Consider the following 19439-nt stretch of genomic DNA (forward strand, 5'->3'; position numbering starts at 1 on the left):
GTGACTGAGTCTGGGTGAAAGTGCAGATGAGCAAAAATACAGGCCACTATCCAAAAAAATAAAGTCAGGTTTCCTTAAGAGAAAGAAGATTAAGACATAGAGGAAAAATAGAGAAATGTGGTCCACTTTATAAGTGTCCTACACATACACACAGACATAGGTAAATGAAGGCTTTTGCAGTATTGATTAATGAAATAACGTAAGAATATGTTGGTGACCATATCCAAAACTGTTTAATGTATTCACTGAAGAGCTTCTATTTAATTTCTAGTTAGATATCCCTCAACTTTAATGAGTAGTGGGAGTGATACAGGAACACACACTCAAAGACTGTAAGATATCCGTTTTCTCAGTACATTTACTCTCCCAGATAAGAATATAAAGCAAACCTACAAAAGAATTAGGGAACGCGTGTAGTTCCTTGAGCGAATGCTCGGAGCTGTATTCTGGAGAGATTAATCCGTTATGCTCCAGGGTTAGAAAGATTGGAAACACAAAGAATTAAGAGACATAAAATGGTGAATGCCTGAGTGTGGGCAAGGGAAATGGAACAAGGTCGCATATGCTCTTGAGGGCACAGCATCCCCAGTCCCCGGGCACGTGGGAACACTCACCAAACCTTGTGAGTCTAAAGGGAGTCTAAAGCAGTGAGTCCACAGCTCACATAACAAGATGAAACTGGGACAGGAAAGTGTTGCTGTTGTCACTGAAATACAAAGAAGGAGGGAGTGAAGAAAATGACAAAAACACCATAAGAGAATCTGAGTAGGATTCATCTTCTGGGCTGGCTCTGGCCATTAAAGTCAGCAATTCTTTTTTTTTTTTTCCTGTTTTAGATTTCAAATTTATTTATTTTATTTTATTTTATTTTATTTTATTTTATTTTATTTTATTTTATTTTATTTTTATTTTATTTTAAATATGAAATTTATTGTCAAATTGGTTTCCATACAACACCCAGAGCTCATCCCAAAAGGTGCCCTCCACAATACCCATCACCCACCCTCCCCGCCCTCCCACCCCCCATCAGCCCTGTTTGTTCTCTGTTTTTTTGTTTTTTTGTTTTTTCAACGTTTATTTATTTATTTATTTTGGGACAGAGAGAGACAGAGCATGAACGGGAGAGGGGCAGAGAGAGAGGGAGACACAGAATCGGAAACAGGCTCCAGGCTCCGAGCCATCAGCGCGGAGCCCGACACGGGGCTCGAACTCACGGACCGTGAGATCGTGACCCGGCTGAAGTCGGACGCTTAACCGACTGTGCCACCCAGGCGCCCCTGTTCTCTGTTTTTAAGAGTCTCTTATGCTTTGAAAGTGAGCCACTCTTAAAATGGTCATTCATGGGGCGCCTGGGTGGCTCAGTCGGGTGAGCGTCCAACTTTGGCTCAGGTCATGATCTCGTGGTTCCTGAGTTTGAGCCCCGCGTCGGGCTGGCTGCTGTCAGTGCAGAGCCCGCTTTGGATCCTCTGTCCCCCTCTCTCTGCCCTTCCCCCGCTCATGCTCTCTCTCAAAAGTAAACATTAGATGAAAATGGTCTTTCGCAAACCTCACGTTTCAGAATACAAAATCCTTAGTTGGCTAATACTCAAAAGATTACAAATTTACATAAGCTGAGTAGACAAATTATGTTAGTTTTGGCTAGTTTTAACTTGAAAAACTTCACTTTTAAATGATTTATTCTTTTATGTGACATAGATTAACGCTTTCTTGTTCTTTTTAATTTTTTTTTTTAATTTGAGTATAGTTGACAAACAGGGCTACCTTTGGGTCAGGTGTACAACCTAGTGAGTGATTCAGCACCTCCATAATTTGTGCTTTGTAGATTAGCATGTATTCGACATAAATTAATTTTAATAATATCATAGATTTAGGCTCAGAACGTAAAAAGTTTAATCGCAAAACTTTTAAAAAATACTGTTGGTAACGGATTTTGTATATTTAGTAATTTGGTATTGCTGGGTGATGTGGCCTGTGTAAAAAGAGATTTTGACACTACGTATAGTAAACACTTCATAACAAACTGTTTTAATGAATCGTGCAGGTCCCAAAATGGTAGAGGTCCAGAGTCAACACTTCCAGATCAACTCCAAGGATGGCAAGCCACTCTTTACTGTCGATGAAAAGGAAGTTGTGGTTGGTACAGATAAACTTCGAGTAACAGGTGTGTGATAACTTTTTCCTTAATTGAGATATAATTCATAGATAACATTAGTTTCAGGTGAACAACATAATGATTTGATATCTGTATATATTGTGAAATGGTCCCCCGGTAAGTCTAGTTAATGTCGATCACCACACGGAAGTTTTTTTCTAGTGACAAGAACTTTTATTTTTTTATTTTATTTGCAGTGTAGTTAACATACAATGTTTCTGTGTGTGTGTGTGTGTGTGTGTGTGTGAATATAGGTTCTTTAATGTAGTGCTCTTTATCTGTTTATTTTTTAAAAACTTTTAGTCAGTCACCATGTAGTGCAATATTGGTAGTAGAATTCAGTGATTCGTGTTATGTTAGGTTCAAGATCTATTCTCTTAGCAACTTTGAAATATCCAATACGGCATTGTTAACTCTAGTCACCATGCTGTACATCATATCCCTAGGACTTAGGAATATTTTATAACTAGAAGTTTGTCCCTTTTGACGCCCTTCACCCATTTTGCCCAACCCCATCTCCTGCCTCTGACAACCATCAGTATATCCTCTGTATCTATGAGTTTGGTTTCTTTTTTAGATTCTACATGTACGTAAGATCACACAGTATTTGTCTTTGACTGACTTCACTTAGCATAATTCCCTCATGGTCCATCCATATTGTTGCAAATGGCAAGATTTCCTTCTTTTTATGGCTGAGTTATATTCCATTGCATATATAAATATCACATTTTCTTTATCCATTTATACGTAGGAACTCTTGAGAAAAACAAAATCCCGTAGAATACACTTCCACAAAAGCATATTTTACTTTTGGCAAGTTTACTCTGGAAATTGTCAGGCAGGTAAGAAAAAGTAGTTGAATTTGTTGACTCTTCTTCGTAATGTTTGCTTTTTTAATTCTTGATACTCTCCTGGAAGAATGAAATCCTCCTCATAAATCTTTGCTTACTCCTTTCTTCCACCATATTGTTACCCTTTATCTCTTTCCAATTAGGGTAACCCAAAGACTTATAAATTCCTCTGTCATCTGTATGATATTCAAGTATCTCTTTTCCATATGGTGTTGCAAAAGAACCTTGTCCAGAGTTTCTTTTATTCTCATTGTATCAAGCACTTGGAGTCCTTCTATTGCTACAAAAAATTGTCTCTCTTGGAAAGAAAGATTGGGTGGGATTCTTATAAGAATCACTTTTAGGACTGACAAAAAGCAATTTTGTGAAAAAAAATGTCCAGAATGTGTGAAATTTACCTGCTGAGCTTCTATAAAAATGTAATGAGAAAGACAGTAGTTAAATTCATCCCAGCACTTTTCTGTACTATTCTGAAAAACAATGGCAACCTTATTCTCTCACACATTATTACCAAGACTCATAAATGAAAACTGCCTTAAGAAGCAGACTCAGGAGGCCGCCAAGATGGCAGAACAGCATGGAAGTTTTTTGTGTGTCTCGCGTCCATGAAACACAGCCAGACCAACACTAAACCGTCCTGCACACCTAGAAAACTGATCTGAAGATTAACACAACAATATGTACAACCTAGACCACAGAATTCAGCAGGTATGTGGCGCGGAGAGGAGAACTTGGGGAGTGAGAAGCCACGGAGGGCAGAGAGCTGCTTTTGCATGTGGAGAGAGGACGGAGACAGTGGGGAGAATACGGTAAAAGCACTCCCTGCCAAAAACAGCTGGAGAGAAAGTGGAAAATTGGAAACGGCCACAGGGACTAAACTAAAAAGGGAGAAAGGAGAGGGTTTAAATTCCATTAAGACTGTAAACAAGGGGACTGTAAACAAGCTTGTAAACAAGCTGCAACTCCACGGCTCCATACCTGGCGGTGCTTTGGTGGAAAGGACGAATCCCCAGGAGCAGAGTGGGATCTGAGCGGTTCTCAGGCCACGTGGGGAAAAGCGGTTCCACTGCTGGAAGGAGATTTGGTAGAGGCTGTGAGGCAACCTGGGCCCAGCAGACCCCAGAGAATGGCCACATTCGCTGGTGCTGGAACAAGATCGTTAAGGGTGAAGCCTGGTGCCAGGTGTGTGTTGTGATTGTCGGTAATCCCTGAAACGCCTCTCGAACATTTTCTGGGGCGAGCTGGCACACAGCCGCAGTCTCTGGGCATCGGCAGCAGCAGGGTCCCGTAAACGTTCCTGCCATTGCTCGGTGAGACCCTCCCACAGAGGGGCGGAATGGGTCAAAGCTGCAGTCCTTCGGAAGTAAGAGGCCAGGGAAAACAACCGCATCTGAGATAAAACTCGGAAGAGAGGTACTGCCTGGGGCCTGGTCACAGACAGTGAAAAACTGGGGAGTGGACGAGACCTGAAGACAGAGGACGGGTGTGTGATTGCTGATTTGGAAGAACAGACTTCCGATACTAGAGACTGGGTAGCTGGGTGACGCCATTTTCACCGCTTCTGTGCATGCGCATATGCACCTACAAGCGCCACAACAATCCACCCCAGTAGGCTAGCAGCGCCATCTAGTGGAGAACGGAGACATTACACTGAGCCCGCCCAACTGGGCCAATCTCGCTCTTCAAGAATAGAAGTCTCACTGCCTATTTGGTTTATGGATTATAAAGTGCTTCATAGTCTGGCTTCTAGGGGAAAACAAAGTAATTCCAGTCATATTTCAGTCTGTTAGCAGATCCATTTATTCACTTTTCTTTATTTTTTCTTTTTTTCTCTTTTTCATTTGTTTTATTTTTCTTGAATACAGAAAGAGAAAAAATTCATTTTTATTTTCAATTTTCATTTAAAATACTTTTGTTTTTACTATATTTTTTACTTTTGTGTAAATTTTTTCAAATTCTATTTTACTTCCATCATTTCATTTTAGTATACTTCAGTGTATTCATTTTTTCAAATTTTCAAACGATTTCCTTTCTTTTTTCTTCTTTACCCTTTTTTCTCTAATCTTTCAAGCCCCTTTCAACACCCAGACCAAAACACACCTAGTATCTAGCATCATTTATTCAATTTTTGTGTGTGTGTTTTTAATTTTTTAATTTTAATTTTTTCTACCTCATTAATTCCTTTTCTGCCTTCAAAGTGACAAAATGAAAGAATTCACCCCGAAAGAAAGAGCAGGAAGAAACGGCAACCAGGGACTTAACCAACGCAGATACAAGCGAGATGTCTGAACCAGAATTTAGAATCACAATAATAAGAATACTGGGTGGAGTCAAAAATAGATTAGAATCCCTTTCTGTGGAGATAAAAGAAGTAAAACTAGTCAGGATGAAATAAAAAATGCTATAACTGAGCTGCAATCACAAATGGATGCCGCGGTGGCAAGGATGGATGAGGCAGAACAGAGAATCAGCGATATAGAGAACAAAGTTACGGAGAATAACGGAGCAGAAAAAAAGAGGGAGATTAAGACAAAAGAGCATGATTTAAGAATTAGAGAAATCAGTGACTCATTAAAAAGGAACATCAGAATCATAGGGGTCCCAGAAGAGGAAGAGACAGAAATAGGGGTAGAAGGGTTATGTGAGCAAATCATAGCGGAAAACTTTCCTAACCTGGGGAAAGACACAGTCATCAAAATCCAGGAAGCACAGAGGACCCCTATTAGACTCAACAAAAACTGACCATCAACAAGGCATATCATAGTCAAATTCACAAAATACTCAGGCAAGGAGAGAATCATGAAAGCAGCAAGGGAAAAAAGTCCTTAACCTACAAGGGAAGACAGATCAGATTTGCAGCAGACCTATCCACAGAAACTTGGCAGGTGAGAAAGGAGTGGCAGGATATATTCAATGTGCTGAATCAGAAAAATATGCAGCCAAGAGTTCTTTATCCAGCAAGGCTGTCATTCAAAACAGAAGGAGAGATAAAAACTTTCCCGGACAAACAAACATTAAAGGAGTTTGTGACCACTAAACCAGTCCTGCAAGAAATCTTAAGGGGAATTCTCTGAGGGGAGAAAAGATGAAAAAATAAATGCATAAATAAATAAAGACCAAAAGAAATGAAGATTAGAAAGGACCAAAGAACACCACCAGAAACTCCAACTCTACAAGCAACATAATGGCAATAAATTCATACCTTTCAGTACTCACTCTAAACATCAATGGACTCAGGGCTCCAATCAAAAGACATAGGGTAACAGAAAGGATAAGAAAACAAGATCCATCTATATGCTGTTTACAAGAGACCCACTTTAGACCTAAAGACACCTTCAGATTGAAAGTAAGGGGATGGAGAGCCATTTATCATGCTAATGGTCAACAAAAGAAAACTGGAGTAGCCATACTTATATCAGACAATCTAGACTTTAAAATAAATACTGTATCAAGAAATGCAGAAGAGCATTATATCAAAATCAAGGGGTCTATCCACCAAGAAGACCTAACAATTGTAAACATTTACGTACCAAATGTGGCAGCACCCAAATATATAAATCACTTTATCACAAACATAAAGAAACTCTTTGATAGTAATACCATAATAGTAGGAGACTTCAACACCCCATTCATAGCAATAGACAGATCATCTAATCAAAATATCAAGAAGGAAACAATGGCTTTGAATGACACACTGGACCAGATGGACTTAACAGATATATTCAGAACATTTCATCCTAAAGCAGCAAAATATACATTCTTCTCCAGTGCACATGGAACATTCTCCAGAATAGACCATATACTGGGACACAAATCACCCTAAGTAAGTAAAAAATGATTGAGATCATATTTTCAGACCACGATGCTATGAAACTCGAAATCAACTACAAGAAAAAATTTGGAAAGGTAACAAATACTTGGAATCTGAAGAACATCCTACTAAAGAATGAATGGGCTAACCAAGATGTTAAAGAGGAAATTAAAAAGTATATGGAAGCCAATGAAAATGATAACACCACAACACAAAACCTCTGGGATGCAGCAAAGACGGTCCTAAGAGGAAAGTATATAGCAATCCAGGCCTTCCTAAAGAAGGAAGAAAGATCTCAGATACACAACCTAACCTTATGCCTTAAGGAGCTGGAAAAAGAACAGCAAATAAAACCCAAAACCAGCAGAAGAGAGGAAATAATAAAGATTGGAGCAGAAATTAATGCTATTGAAACCAAAAACCAGTAGAACAGATCAATGAAACCAGTAGCTGGTTCTTTGAAAGAATTAACAAAAGTGATAAGCCACTAGCCAGTTTGATCAAGAAGAAAAAGACCCAAGTAAATAAAATCAAGAATGAAAGAGGAGAGATCACAACCAACACAGCAGAAATAAAAACATTAATAAGAGAATATTATGAGCAATTATATGCCAATAAAATGGGCAATCTGGAAGAAATGGACAAATTCCTAGAAACATATACGCTACCAAAACTGAAAAACGAAGAAATAGAAAATTTGAACAGACCCATAACCAGTAAGAAAATCGAATTAGTAATAAAAAATCTCCCAAAAAACAAGAGTCCAGGGCCAGATGGCTTTCCAGGGGAATTCTACCAAACATTTAAGTAAGAGTTAACACCTATTCTCTTGAAGCTGTTCCAAAAAATAGGAATGGAAGGAACACTACCAAACTCATTCTATGAAGCCAACATTACCTTGATTCCAAAACCAGACAGAGACCCAACTAAAAAGAACTATAGACCAATTTCCTGATGAACATGGATGCAAAAATCCTCAACAAGATAGTAGCCAACTGGCTCCAACAACACATTAACAAAATTATTCACCACGACCAAGTGGGGTTTATACCTGGGATGCAGGGCTGGTTCAGTATCCACAAAACAATTAACATGATTCATCACATCAATAAAAGAAAGGACAAGAACCATATGATCCTCTCAATAGATGCAGAGAAAACATTTGACCAAATACAGTATCCTTTCTGGAAAAAAAAAAAAAAACCCTCAAGAAAGTAGGGATAGAAGGATCACACTTAAAGATCATAAAAGCCATATATGAACAACCCAACTCTAAAATCATCCTCAATGGGGAAAAACTGAGAGCTTTCCCTCTAAGGTCAGGAACAAGACAGGGATGTCCACTCTCCCCACTGTTATTCAACATAGTATTGGAAGTCTTGGCCTCTGCAGTCAGACAACACAAAGAAACAAAAGGCATCCAGATTGGCCAGGAGGAGGTCAAACTTTCACTCTTCGCAGATGACATATTCTATATGGAAAACCCTAAAGATTCCACCAAAAAACTGCTAGAACTGATTCATGAATTCAGCAAAGTTGCAGGATATAAAATCAATGCAGCACAGAAATCCGTTGCATTCCTATACACCAACAGTGAAGCAACAGAAAGAGAAATCAAGGAATCGATCCCATTTACAGTTGCACAAAAAATTATAAAATACCTAGGAATAAATCTAACCAAAGAGGTGAAAAATCTATACACTGAAAACTGGAGAAAGCTTATGAAAGAAATTGAAGAAGACACAAAAAAATGGAAAAAGATTCCATGCTCCTAGATAAGAAGAACAAGTATTGTTAAAATGTTGAGGGGCGCCTGGGTGGCGCAGTCGGTTAAGCGTCCGACTTCAGCCAGGTCACGATCTCGCGGTCCGTGGGTTCGAGCCCCGCGTCGGGCTCTGGGCTGATGGCTCGGAGCCTGGAGCCTGTTTCCGATTCTGTGTCTCCCTCTCTCTCTGCCCCTCCCCCGTTCATGCTCTGTCTCTCTCTGTCCCAAAAATAAATAAACGTCGAAAAAAAAAATTAAAAAAAAAAATGTTGATACTGCCCAAATTAATCTACATATTCAATGCAATCCCTATCAAAATAACACCAGCATTCTTCACAGAGCTAGAACACATAATCCTAAAATTTGTATGGAACCAGAAAAGACCCCGAATAGCCAAAGCAATCTTGAAGAAGAAAACCAAGGCAGGAGGCATCACAATCCCAGACTTCAAGCTATACAATAAAGCTGTAATCATCAAGATAGTATGGTACTGGCACAAGAACAGACACTCAGATCAGTGGGACAGAATAGAGAACCCAGAAATGGACCCACAAATGTATGGCCAACTAATCTTTGACAAAGCAGGAAAGAATATCTAATGGAATAAAGACAGTCTCTTCAGCAAGTGATGCTGGGAATACTGGACAGTGACATGCAGAAGTATGAACCTAGACCACTTTCTCACACCGTACACAAAAATAAACTCAAAATGGATGAAATACTTAAATGTAAGACAGGAAGCCATCAAAATCCTCGAGTCGAAAGCAGGCAAAAACCTCTTTGATCTTTGCCGCAGCAACTTCTTACTCAACACGTCTCCGGAGGCAAGGGAAACAAAAGCAAAAATGAACTATAGGGACCTCATCAAAATAAAAAGCTTCTGCACGGGGAAGAAAACAATCAGGAAACTATAAGGCAACTGACAGAATGGGAGAAGATATTTGCAAACAACATATCAGATAAAGGGTTAGTATCCAAAATCTATAAAGAACTTATCAAACTCAACACCCAAAAAACAATCCAGTGAAGAAATGGGCAAAACACATGAATAGACACTTCTCCAAAGAAGAAATTCAGATGGCCAACCGACACATGAAAAATGCTCAACATCACTCAGCATCAGGGAAATACAAATCAAAACCACAATGAGATACCACCTCACACCTGTCAGAATGGCTCACATTAACAACTCGGGCAACAACAGATGTTGGCGAGGATGTGGAGAAAGAGGATCTCTTTTGCATTGTTGGTGGGAACGCAAGCTGGTGCAGCCACTCTGGAAAACAGTATGGAAGTTCCTCAAAAAATTAAAAATAGAACTACTCTATGACCCAGCAACTGCACTACTAGGTATTTATCCAAGGGGTACAAGTGTACTGTTTCGAAGGGACACATGAACCCCCATGTTTATAGCAGCACTATCAACAGTAGCCAGAGTATGGAAAGGGCCCAAATGTCCATCAATAGATTAACAGATAAAGAAAGTGTGGTATATACATACATTCAATGGAGTATTACTCGGCAATCAAAAAGAATGAAATCTTGCCATTTGCAACCACATGGATAGAACTGGAGGGTATTATGCTAAGCGAAATTAGTCAGAGAAAGACAAATATCTATAACTTAACTCATACGAGGACTTTAAGAGACAAAACGGAGGAACATAAGGGAAGGGAAACAAAAATAATATAAAAACAGGGAGGGGGACAAAGCATAAGAGACTCATAAGTATGGAGAACAAACAGAGGGTTACTGGAGGGGTTGTGGGAGGAGGGGTGGGCTAAACGGGTAAGGGGCACTAAGGAATCTACTCCTGAAATCATTGTTGCACTCTATGCTAACTAATTTGGATATAAATTTAAAAAAATTAATTTTAAAAACTAACAAAGAAAACATAGAAGCAGACTCAACCCTAGTATAAAGTCTTATGTAGTGTGTAACTCCTAACAAAACAAACTACAAGAATCATACCTATGTTGCAGCATATACTAAGGCAATAGGGTCTGTGGTTTTCTTACTAAAATAAAGGACATTAGGAAATCTATTTAAAGGACATTGATTGTTTCCTAATAAAGAAATGGCTAGAAAGTCCAAGTGCCTCAGTCATCAGAAATCTATCTCAGGGGTGCTGGGTGGCTCATAGTTCATGAGTTCGAGCCCTGTGTCAGGCTCCAGGCTGACAGAGGGAAGCCTGCTTGAGATTCCCGCCCCTCCTCTGCCCCCTACCCTCAAAAATAAATAAATAAACTTCAAAAAAAAGAACTCTACTATTGCTAGTACAAAGTATATTGGCTTTTTAGATCTAGATTCTGTTCCTGTCTCAACGATTACTAGCCACATGACCTCAGGCAAGTTGATCTCTGTTGGCTGTTTCCTCATTTTTAAAAGTGGGTTGATGATCCCTACCATACTAACATTGCTAAATTAAGTGGATCAGTATATACAGAGGACAGCAGAGGTCTTGATAAAGTATTATGGCACTGCAGGGCAATGAAATCTGTAGGGAAAACAGCCTAAAAAACAGGAGAGATTGCTTCAAACCCAAGCCATCCTACACAGGGCATCCCTTAAGTGAAATTTTTCTTAGCGTAGGACTCCTTCCAGGCCTTGATGTTAATTTTAGTAGAAGAGGTGAAAAAAATTGATAAGCACCTATATTATTTATTACCTGCATATATGTTTCAGAATCACCTGGAGGGCTTATTAAAATACATATTGTTGGGCTTCATTCCCCAAGTTTCTGATTCAGCAGGTGTGGAATGGGACATGAAAATCTGCATTTCCTATGAGTTGTCAAGTAATGCTGCTGTTCCAGGGACCACAGGCTGAGAACCACTCCCTACACTAATCTGACCGGAGTCAGTGGGAAAAACCTGTTGGTACCAGATAGATGCTGTCTCTGGCACACACATTTAAGTTAGCCTTTTTATTTATTTTTTAATTTCTTTAATTTCTTTTTATTATTTGGGAGGGGGGAGTTCGCACACACAGGAGGGGCAGAGAGAGAGAATCCCAAGCGGGCTTGACGCTGCCCGCACAGACCCTGATGTGGGATTCGATCTCACAGACTGTGAGATCATGACCTGAGCTGAAACCAGGAGTCAGACGCTTAACCCACTGACCCACTCAGGCACCTTTAAGTTAGCCTTTTTAAAGATAAGTTATGTTCCTCTTCTTTTTCATAATTATTTTTGTCTTGTATAGTTTTCTTCTAAGCCCCTCTGCTCCCCAGTGAAACTAACTGGAGCAAATATATTGTACCTGTAATTTCTGAATACTTTCCTTGTCATTATGCCTTTAAAACAATACGGAGTTCTCCTCACCAGGGCAGCCAGGAGTGGTGACTGCATGAACAGTGACATTTCGACCCAGACCTTGACTCTTCTCAGCTTTTCAGTATGTTCTTAGCTTCCCTAAATTTGCAGTTAAAGCAATGCAAGGAGTTGTACAATTCTGACTTCTCTCCTTGTTTTTTTCTAAGGTCTGATTCCCTCTCTGTGTCATATAACTTAAACTTTCCCAGCCTTAACACTACTGACGTTTTGGGCTGGATAATATCTTTGGTATATGTGTGGGGGTATCTGTGCAATGCAGCGTATTCAGCAGCGTCCCTGACCTTCAGCCATCGATCCAGCAGCATTCTTTCCCTGGGAGTTATGATAACCAAAATGTCTCCAAACATCGCCAAAACTTTTCAGAAGGATGACGGCGTTGCCAAATCACCTCTGGTTGAGAACCACCTGTCTAACTTAACCCTACGCCGTTTCTCTGGACTTACATTCACATTGCCTTCCTGTGTACTGCCAGCTAGAAATGAAGCTAAATGCCTATAGTACAAAATAATTAAGACACACTTCCTTTCACGTGACGTTTATATTTTAACTGGAGAGCTGTTATCACAAATTAATTGGTTGGACACAGTCTGCTAAGGATTGTAACAGATGTTTGGGCCAAGGGCTACAGGAGCAGCCTGGACAAGGACGTCAGTTGTGCCAGAGTGTGATGGGAAGAGACACAGAGTAGGTCGGACAGGGTTTCTCAAGGAAAGAGGGATTTGAGGTGGTCCTAGAGAAATGTCTAGAGGTTTGTCAGGAAGAAAAAGTAAGATTCATCGTTCTGAACAGAGTGTAGAGCGTGAAGGGCTATTAATAGACAATTGTTAAAAATAAGAGTGGATGACACTCTTAGAGCCAGACCGAGTTCCAGTTCCAGCTGCTCACGGAACAGCTACGTAACCTGGCTCATGTCTCACCTGTCCGCACTTCACGATACATACAGCCTCACGCATCTCTATCCCGGGTCTTCCATTGACTGGAGGACAGTGGACAGAGCGCAACCAGGCAGAGACAGATTGGTCGTGAAATTCAATTGTGACTCTTGCAAAAGATGCAGGGCTCCAGAAGTCAAAAGTGGTACAGAAATACTGGAGCCACTGACAAAACCAGTAACAAAAGAAGACCTGGGAAGTCAGACTTGCCAGCCGCTGAAGAAGTGAAAGTGAACCGAGAAGGTGACCTGGCGGGTACTCCAAAGATCAATAATGTTACTGATGGTCAAAAGATGACATTATTCACCTTTGGGAAGCGTGGCAGTGCCATCGGTTTGACCGTCACGATGGTTTTACTGCCTCTGTAAACCTTGTGAACAATGTCATGTTGTGTCGCTGTGGTAGGCAAAATTCTAAGAATGAGACCCCCAGCGACCTTGCCCTTGTAAAATCCCCTCACCTCTGAGCGTGGAAGGAAGCTGTGAATATGATAAGATATCACTCCCGTGATTATGTTATTTCTGTGGCAAAAGGGAGTCCGTCTATCTGAGGATCCATTCTCGATGGCCTACTCTAATCACATGGGTTCTTTATAAGCAGAGAGTTTTCCGTGACTGGTGGTATACAGGGAAACCAGGGAATTTGAAATGCTAAAAGGGTTCTCTGTTGCTATATGAAGACGGAGAGGGCCATGTGACAGGAAATGTGGCGCCTTCTAGAATCTTAGGTGCTAGGCTGACAGTGGGAAAATAGGGCCTCACCCCTAAAACCACGTGGAACTCTCTTCTGCCAACAGCCTGACTGGGCTTGGAACAAGATTCTTACCCGGAAACTCCAGAAAAGAGCCCTGCGTGGCTGACTCCTTGACTTTGCCCTCGTGATGCCTTGAGCATAAAATCCAACCAAGCCCACTGGGTAGGACTTCTGACCAAAGGACTGTGAGCTAACAAGTGGTTACTGTTCTAAGCAGTGAAGTTTGTCACAATTTGTGACACAGAAATAGAAAATTAATACAGCCATCATATAATTCCAACTGTGTTGGAAAAAGTGCACCGCAGGACAAAACTTGAGTTATTCTTTGTTCATTTGCTGTGAATTCGTAGTTGTTATAGTTAGAACTAAGTTTTGTTAAATATAAAACACAATAAGCATATTTTTATAAACATTAATTTTTAAAGATCAATTTCCATTAAAGCTTCCTTCCACTACTTACTATAAAAGTTTGGTCTTGTTTTAAATGGATCCACTCCAGGTAGCCTTTGGAGTTTCCTGGAGCAGAAGCAGCAGCGGCTGAGAGCCAAGGAAAGAGGGCTGATAGGAGAGACAGAGCCAATTTCACTCTGGGGACTGGGAAAGAAAATTAAATGCTTTGCTTCACTTTTCTCTCTCCTGGTCTCTTGCATGGCTGCCCAAAGCATAGGATTACAGAGGAGAGATCAAGTGGTTCTTTATTTAACGTAGTACACTCCAAATATCTGACTGGTGCTAAATCCTGATCTTGACTCTTGCGTAAAGAAATGGTTTCTTTCCATTACCTTTGTCTTCAGAACTCCAAGAATAAAATGAAACCTCTTTAATTCTTAAGCAGATTCCATTTGCAGAAGATATGACTTTTTATGTAGAAAATCTTCTAAGGATTCAACCAAAAAAGCTGCTGGAACTAAGCAGCAATTTCAGTAAAGTTTAAAGATGTAAAATCAACATACAGAAATCAGTTGCATTTCTATACACTGACGATGAAACATCTGAAAAAGACGTAGAGAAAACCATCCCATTCACAGTAGCATCAAAAACAATAAAATATTTTGTTATGAATAAATTTAGCCAAGGAAGTAAATGATCTGTACAATGCAAGTTACAAGACTTTGTTGAAGACTGAAGAAGACACAAACCAATGGAAAGACGTCCCATATTCATGAATCAAAAGAATCAGTAATGTGGAGAAGTCTATACTATCCAAATCCATCTGTAGATTCAACAGCATGCCCACCAATATGCCAATGGCATTCTTCACAGAAATACAAAAAAACAATCCTAAAACTTGGAACCACAAAAGACCCCTAATAGCCAAAGCAATCCTGAAGGGGGGGGCCCCCCAGAGGGACTAGAGGTATCACATTTCCTGATTAAAAACTGTACTACAAAGCTATAGTAATAAAAACAGTATGGTACTGTCATAAAAATAGACCTATAGACCAATGGAATAGATTGAGAGCCCAGGATTAACCCCCCACATATGCCCTCAATTAATATTCAGCAAGGGAGCCAAGAACACCCAATGGGGAAAGGATAGTCCCCTCAACAAATGGTGTTGGGAAAACTGGATAAACATGTACAAAACAATGAATTTGATCTCTGTCTTACACCGCTCACAAAATCTAACTCAAAATGGATCCAAGACTTGAACATCAGACGTGGTGCCCTAAACCTCCTTGGAGAAAACTTAGAGAAGATGCTCCTCGACATTGGTCTTGGCAAAGATTGTTTGGATGTGACACCAAAAGCACAAACAGACAAAAGAAAAACTCAACAGGAGGGACCGTACAAAGCTGAAAGCTTCTGCACAGCAAAATAAAATATCAACAAAATGAAAAGCCAACATACAGAATGGGAGAAATTTTTGCAAACCGTATATCGGAGGAGGGGTTCATATCTGAAATATATAAGAACTCAACGATAAAATGTTCAAGTGCATAACTCCTACAAATCAATAAGAGCAAGAACAACAAAAAAACTCACACAACTCAAAAACAAACAAAAAAAGATTTTAAAATGGGCAAAGAAACTCGATAGACATTTTTCCAAGAAGACATTCAAATGTCTGACAGGTACGTGAAAAAATGTTCAACGTAAATACTCATCCGGGAAATGCAAATCAAAACCACAATGCAATATCACGTCATACCTGTTAGAATGGCTCTCATCAAGAAAATAAGAGATAACACGTATCGGTGAGGATGTGGAGAAAAGGGAGTACGCTGTGGGTGGGAATGGAAATTGTCTCAACCACTGTCGAAAACAGTATGGAGGGTCCTCAAAAAACTCAACATGTATCTATATGATGCAGCAATCCTACTTCTGGGTATACACCCTAAGGAAATGAAAGGAGGACATTGAAGACATGAAGGCACTCCCATATTTACTGCAGCAGTATTCACAGTAGCCAAGATACAAAACAACTTAAGTGCCCATCGACAGATGAATGGATAAAGAGGATGCGGCGTATACATACGATAGGGTATTATTCAGTCATGAGAAAGGACATCCTGCCGTTTGCAACAACACAGACCTTGAACACATTATGCTAAGTGAGATAAGACAGAGGAAAACAACTGTCTGATGTCCTATTTGGAGTCTAAAAAAAAAGCAAAACTCATAAAAACCAAGAATAAAACCATAGTTGCCAGGGGTTGGGGGAGAGGACAGATGTTGTGTAAGTGTACCAACTTGCAACAAGTAGTAAATAAACCCCAGAGTCTCATGCAGACTGGAATGAGCATAGAAAACATTATTGTGTTTAATCATCGAAACTGCTAAGAGACTAGAACTTGGTTATCACAGTCACTAAAAAGAAAGGACGACTAGGTAACATGATAGAGATGCTAATTATCACTACAATGACAGTCATCTTACAATATATAAATGTATCAAATTAAGATGTTTTACCATTACATTTACACAATGTTCTGTGTTAAGCAATTTCCATTTAGGCTATAGTCAGCTGGGGAACTGAAGAATTGTTTTTAAATCAGATTTATGGAGGAGATTAAATAATTTCATGAACTCGGTTTGAAATTGATCACGGCCTTTAAACAGTCTTATTTTTTCCCCCTAAAAATAGAATTGGTCACCAAGTGACCAAAGTTAGCATGCCCTTTTGTTAACCCAGTTATAGAACATATTACTGGAGCAGCATCAAAAGTTCATCTCAAAAAAATGTTTTATTAGGCTATTGCCAGAACTGACTTCTGGCAAAAAATCTACTTTGATTCCTTGGCAGTGATCTGCTTGGCTGGGCCCATTCCCCAACATTTAGTAAGAAAAACAGGGTCCTATAATGGTATCCAATTTCCCTTGAGGACAGCAAGATTCAGTGATAAGCCAGTTCAGTTTCTTTGCACCTGTTGTGGCTAAGCAGGATTACATGAAGTCAGAAGTGATGGTGGAGAAACACTGCAGTCACTCACAAAGCCACTGAGGATCTGGAGAATAAGATTTCAACAACCGAAAAAGTGGACGTAAACAAAGGTGATAAGTCCAGGTCCCTTAAAAAGACATGAAGACAGATTATCTACAAGATGCTAATAGATCACCATATCCTTTAAGAACATAACCAAAGATCTCCAAACACTTGGTAATGAAGCTCTGTGGACATCGGATAACCTGGCCCATCAGTTGACGATCTTTCAGCTGAAAAGAACAAAAGACCCAATTAAAGCTGGGTTAAGTGATAAGGACATGTATTATCTTACATGAGAAGTCTGCAGGTTGATTAATTCAGTGGTCCAATAATTTCTGCTCCCGCTTTGCTTCTCTTAGATGTGTTGATATTCCCCTTTTAATCACAGAATGATTCCATCAGTGCTAAACATCACTTCCCTGTGCAATGACTTCTCTAAACTGTAGGAAGTTGATGACCTCTTTAAATTACCCTTCCAACCTAAATCCTCATATTAAATGACTTACGTTTCTCTTGAAAGTGGCATTTAGCTGAAATTTATTTTTTTAACCCATTCAAATAGACCTTGTGTTTTTTTTTTGGGGGGGGGGGGGGGGCGGGTTATTTGTTTTTATTTTTGCTTTAGAGAGAGAGAGCGAGCACCTAAGCAGGGGAGGGGGCAGAGGGACAGAGAAAGAGAATCCCAAGCAGGCTTCATGCTCAGTGCAGAGCCCAACTCAGGGCTCAGTCATGACCCTGGGATCAAAAACTCAGCCAAAATCAAGAGTTGGACACTCAACCAACTGAGCCACCCAGAAGACCCTAGACTTTGGTCTTTAATGAGGAGTTTTAAACATTTACATTTTGTGGCACCTGCATGGCTCAGTCAGTTGGGCGTCCAACTTCGGCTCAGGTCATGATCTCGCGGTTTGTGAGTTCGAGCCCCATGTCAGACTCTGTGCTGACAGCTCGGAGCCTGGAGCCTGCTTCAGATTCTGTGTCTCCCTTTCTCTCTGCCCCTCCTCGCTCATACTCTGTCTCTTAATAATAAATAACATTAAATATTAAAAAAATAAAACATTTACATTTGTTTTGATAACTGTTCTATTTGGGCTTATCTGTGTGATATTATTTCATGATTTTTATATTTTAATCAACATTTGTTTGGATAACTGTTCTATTTGGGTGTATCTGTGTGATATTATTTCATGATTTTTATATTTTAGTCAACATTTGTTTGGATAACTGTTCTATTTGGGCATATCTGTGTGATATTATTTCATGATTTTTATATTTTAATCATATGGAATTTCAGTCTGAAACAAGCCTGGTGTAAGGCGAGATAGAGAGAAAACAGTTCATGCAAGTACTTGTTGGCCATTATAAGGACTTCGGATTTGTTTTTAATGCAGTGGAAAGACATTGAATTGTTTCAAACGGTGCTTTTTGATCTATACATTTTAAGATCAATATAACCTATTACGAGGGAAAATAGATCATTTGGAGGAAAGAGAGGAAACAGTAAGACCATTTAGGAGCATGTCAACTGTACAGGCAGTAGATGCTGGTGACCTGGCTAGGTGGCAGGATTGGCCACTGAAGGACAGTAATGACTCCAAATTAAGAACTGACATACAAAGATGTGCCAATAGATCAAACGGGTGGCAGATATTAAGAGAGGGAACCAAAGATCAAAAGATTATATTTGTTTCTGGATGATGGCATTATTCTCTAGATACTGGAGAAGACTGAGGAGGAAAATACAGTTTCAAAACAAAGACTAGACAATTAATGTTTTAGATGCATAAATGTATGATATGTCTGAAAGAGCCAAATGGATATGCCAAGTCAGCTCTTGGATATGTGAGCTATTTAATGCTCAGAGTTCAAGTCTTGACCAGAGATAGAAATGAGGGTATCATCGGCCAAGTGAGTTCTGAGAGATACCAACATCGGGGCCTGCCAGATAGAGGAAGGGTAGCCAGCAAAGGACAGTGTGAAAAGGCAGAGTGTGGTGGGAGAAACATCACAGGAGCCATTTTCTCGATGCCAAGAGAGACTGTGTTCCCAGAATTTGGGTCGAGGAAAGATGAGGATGGAAACTGTCATTGAATATGTCATCATGGAGGTCATTATTCTCTTACCAAGCATTTTCTTTGGAGTATTAAGGCAAAAGGCCGTTCGCACTGGTGGCAGGATAGAATGGACCGGAGGCAGTAGAGAGACACCATGTGGGAGTCTGGCTATGAAGCCAGTGGAAATCTTTCTTGTTTTTGCACCACTTGTAAAGCTCATTTCAGTCCATAAATACTCAGTGCTCATGTGGAATCAATCTTAATAAATAGTTATCAGGGTAGACATAAAAACCTAACTGGTGTCTAGGCATATATCATCCACTGTTTGGGCAGTAGTATTCTTACTGAAATACGTCTGT

General features: G+C 39.9%; 1 protein-coding gene across 3 annotated transcripts in view; it reads left to right on the forward strand.

Annotated features, from left to right (window-relative positions):
• Positions 1-19439, forward strand: part of SGCG (sarcoglycan gamma) — a 104137-nt gene that overhangs the window by 64271 nt on the left and 20427 nt on the right. For all 3 annotated transcript variants that reach the window (XM_040448020.1, XM_040448019.1, XM_040448021.1), the window contains exon 5: positions 2042-2161. In XM_040448020.1, coding sequence (XP_040303954.1) covers positions 2042-2161 — 120 coding nt within the window. The remainder of the gene's footprint in view (positions 1-2041; positions 2162-19439) is intronic.

This window comes from Herpailurus yagouaroundi, unplaced genomic scaffold, assembly GCF_014898765.1.
Source record: "Herpailurus yagouaroundi ecotype Mexico unplaced genomic scaffold, PumYag 197, whole genome shotgun sequence".
NCBI classification, from domain to species: Eukaryota; Metazoa; Chordata; class Mammalia; order Carnivora; family Felidae; genus Herpailurus; species Herpailurus yagouaroundi.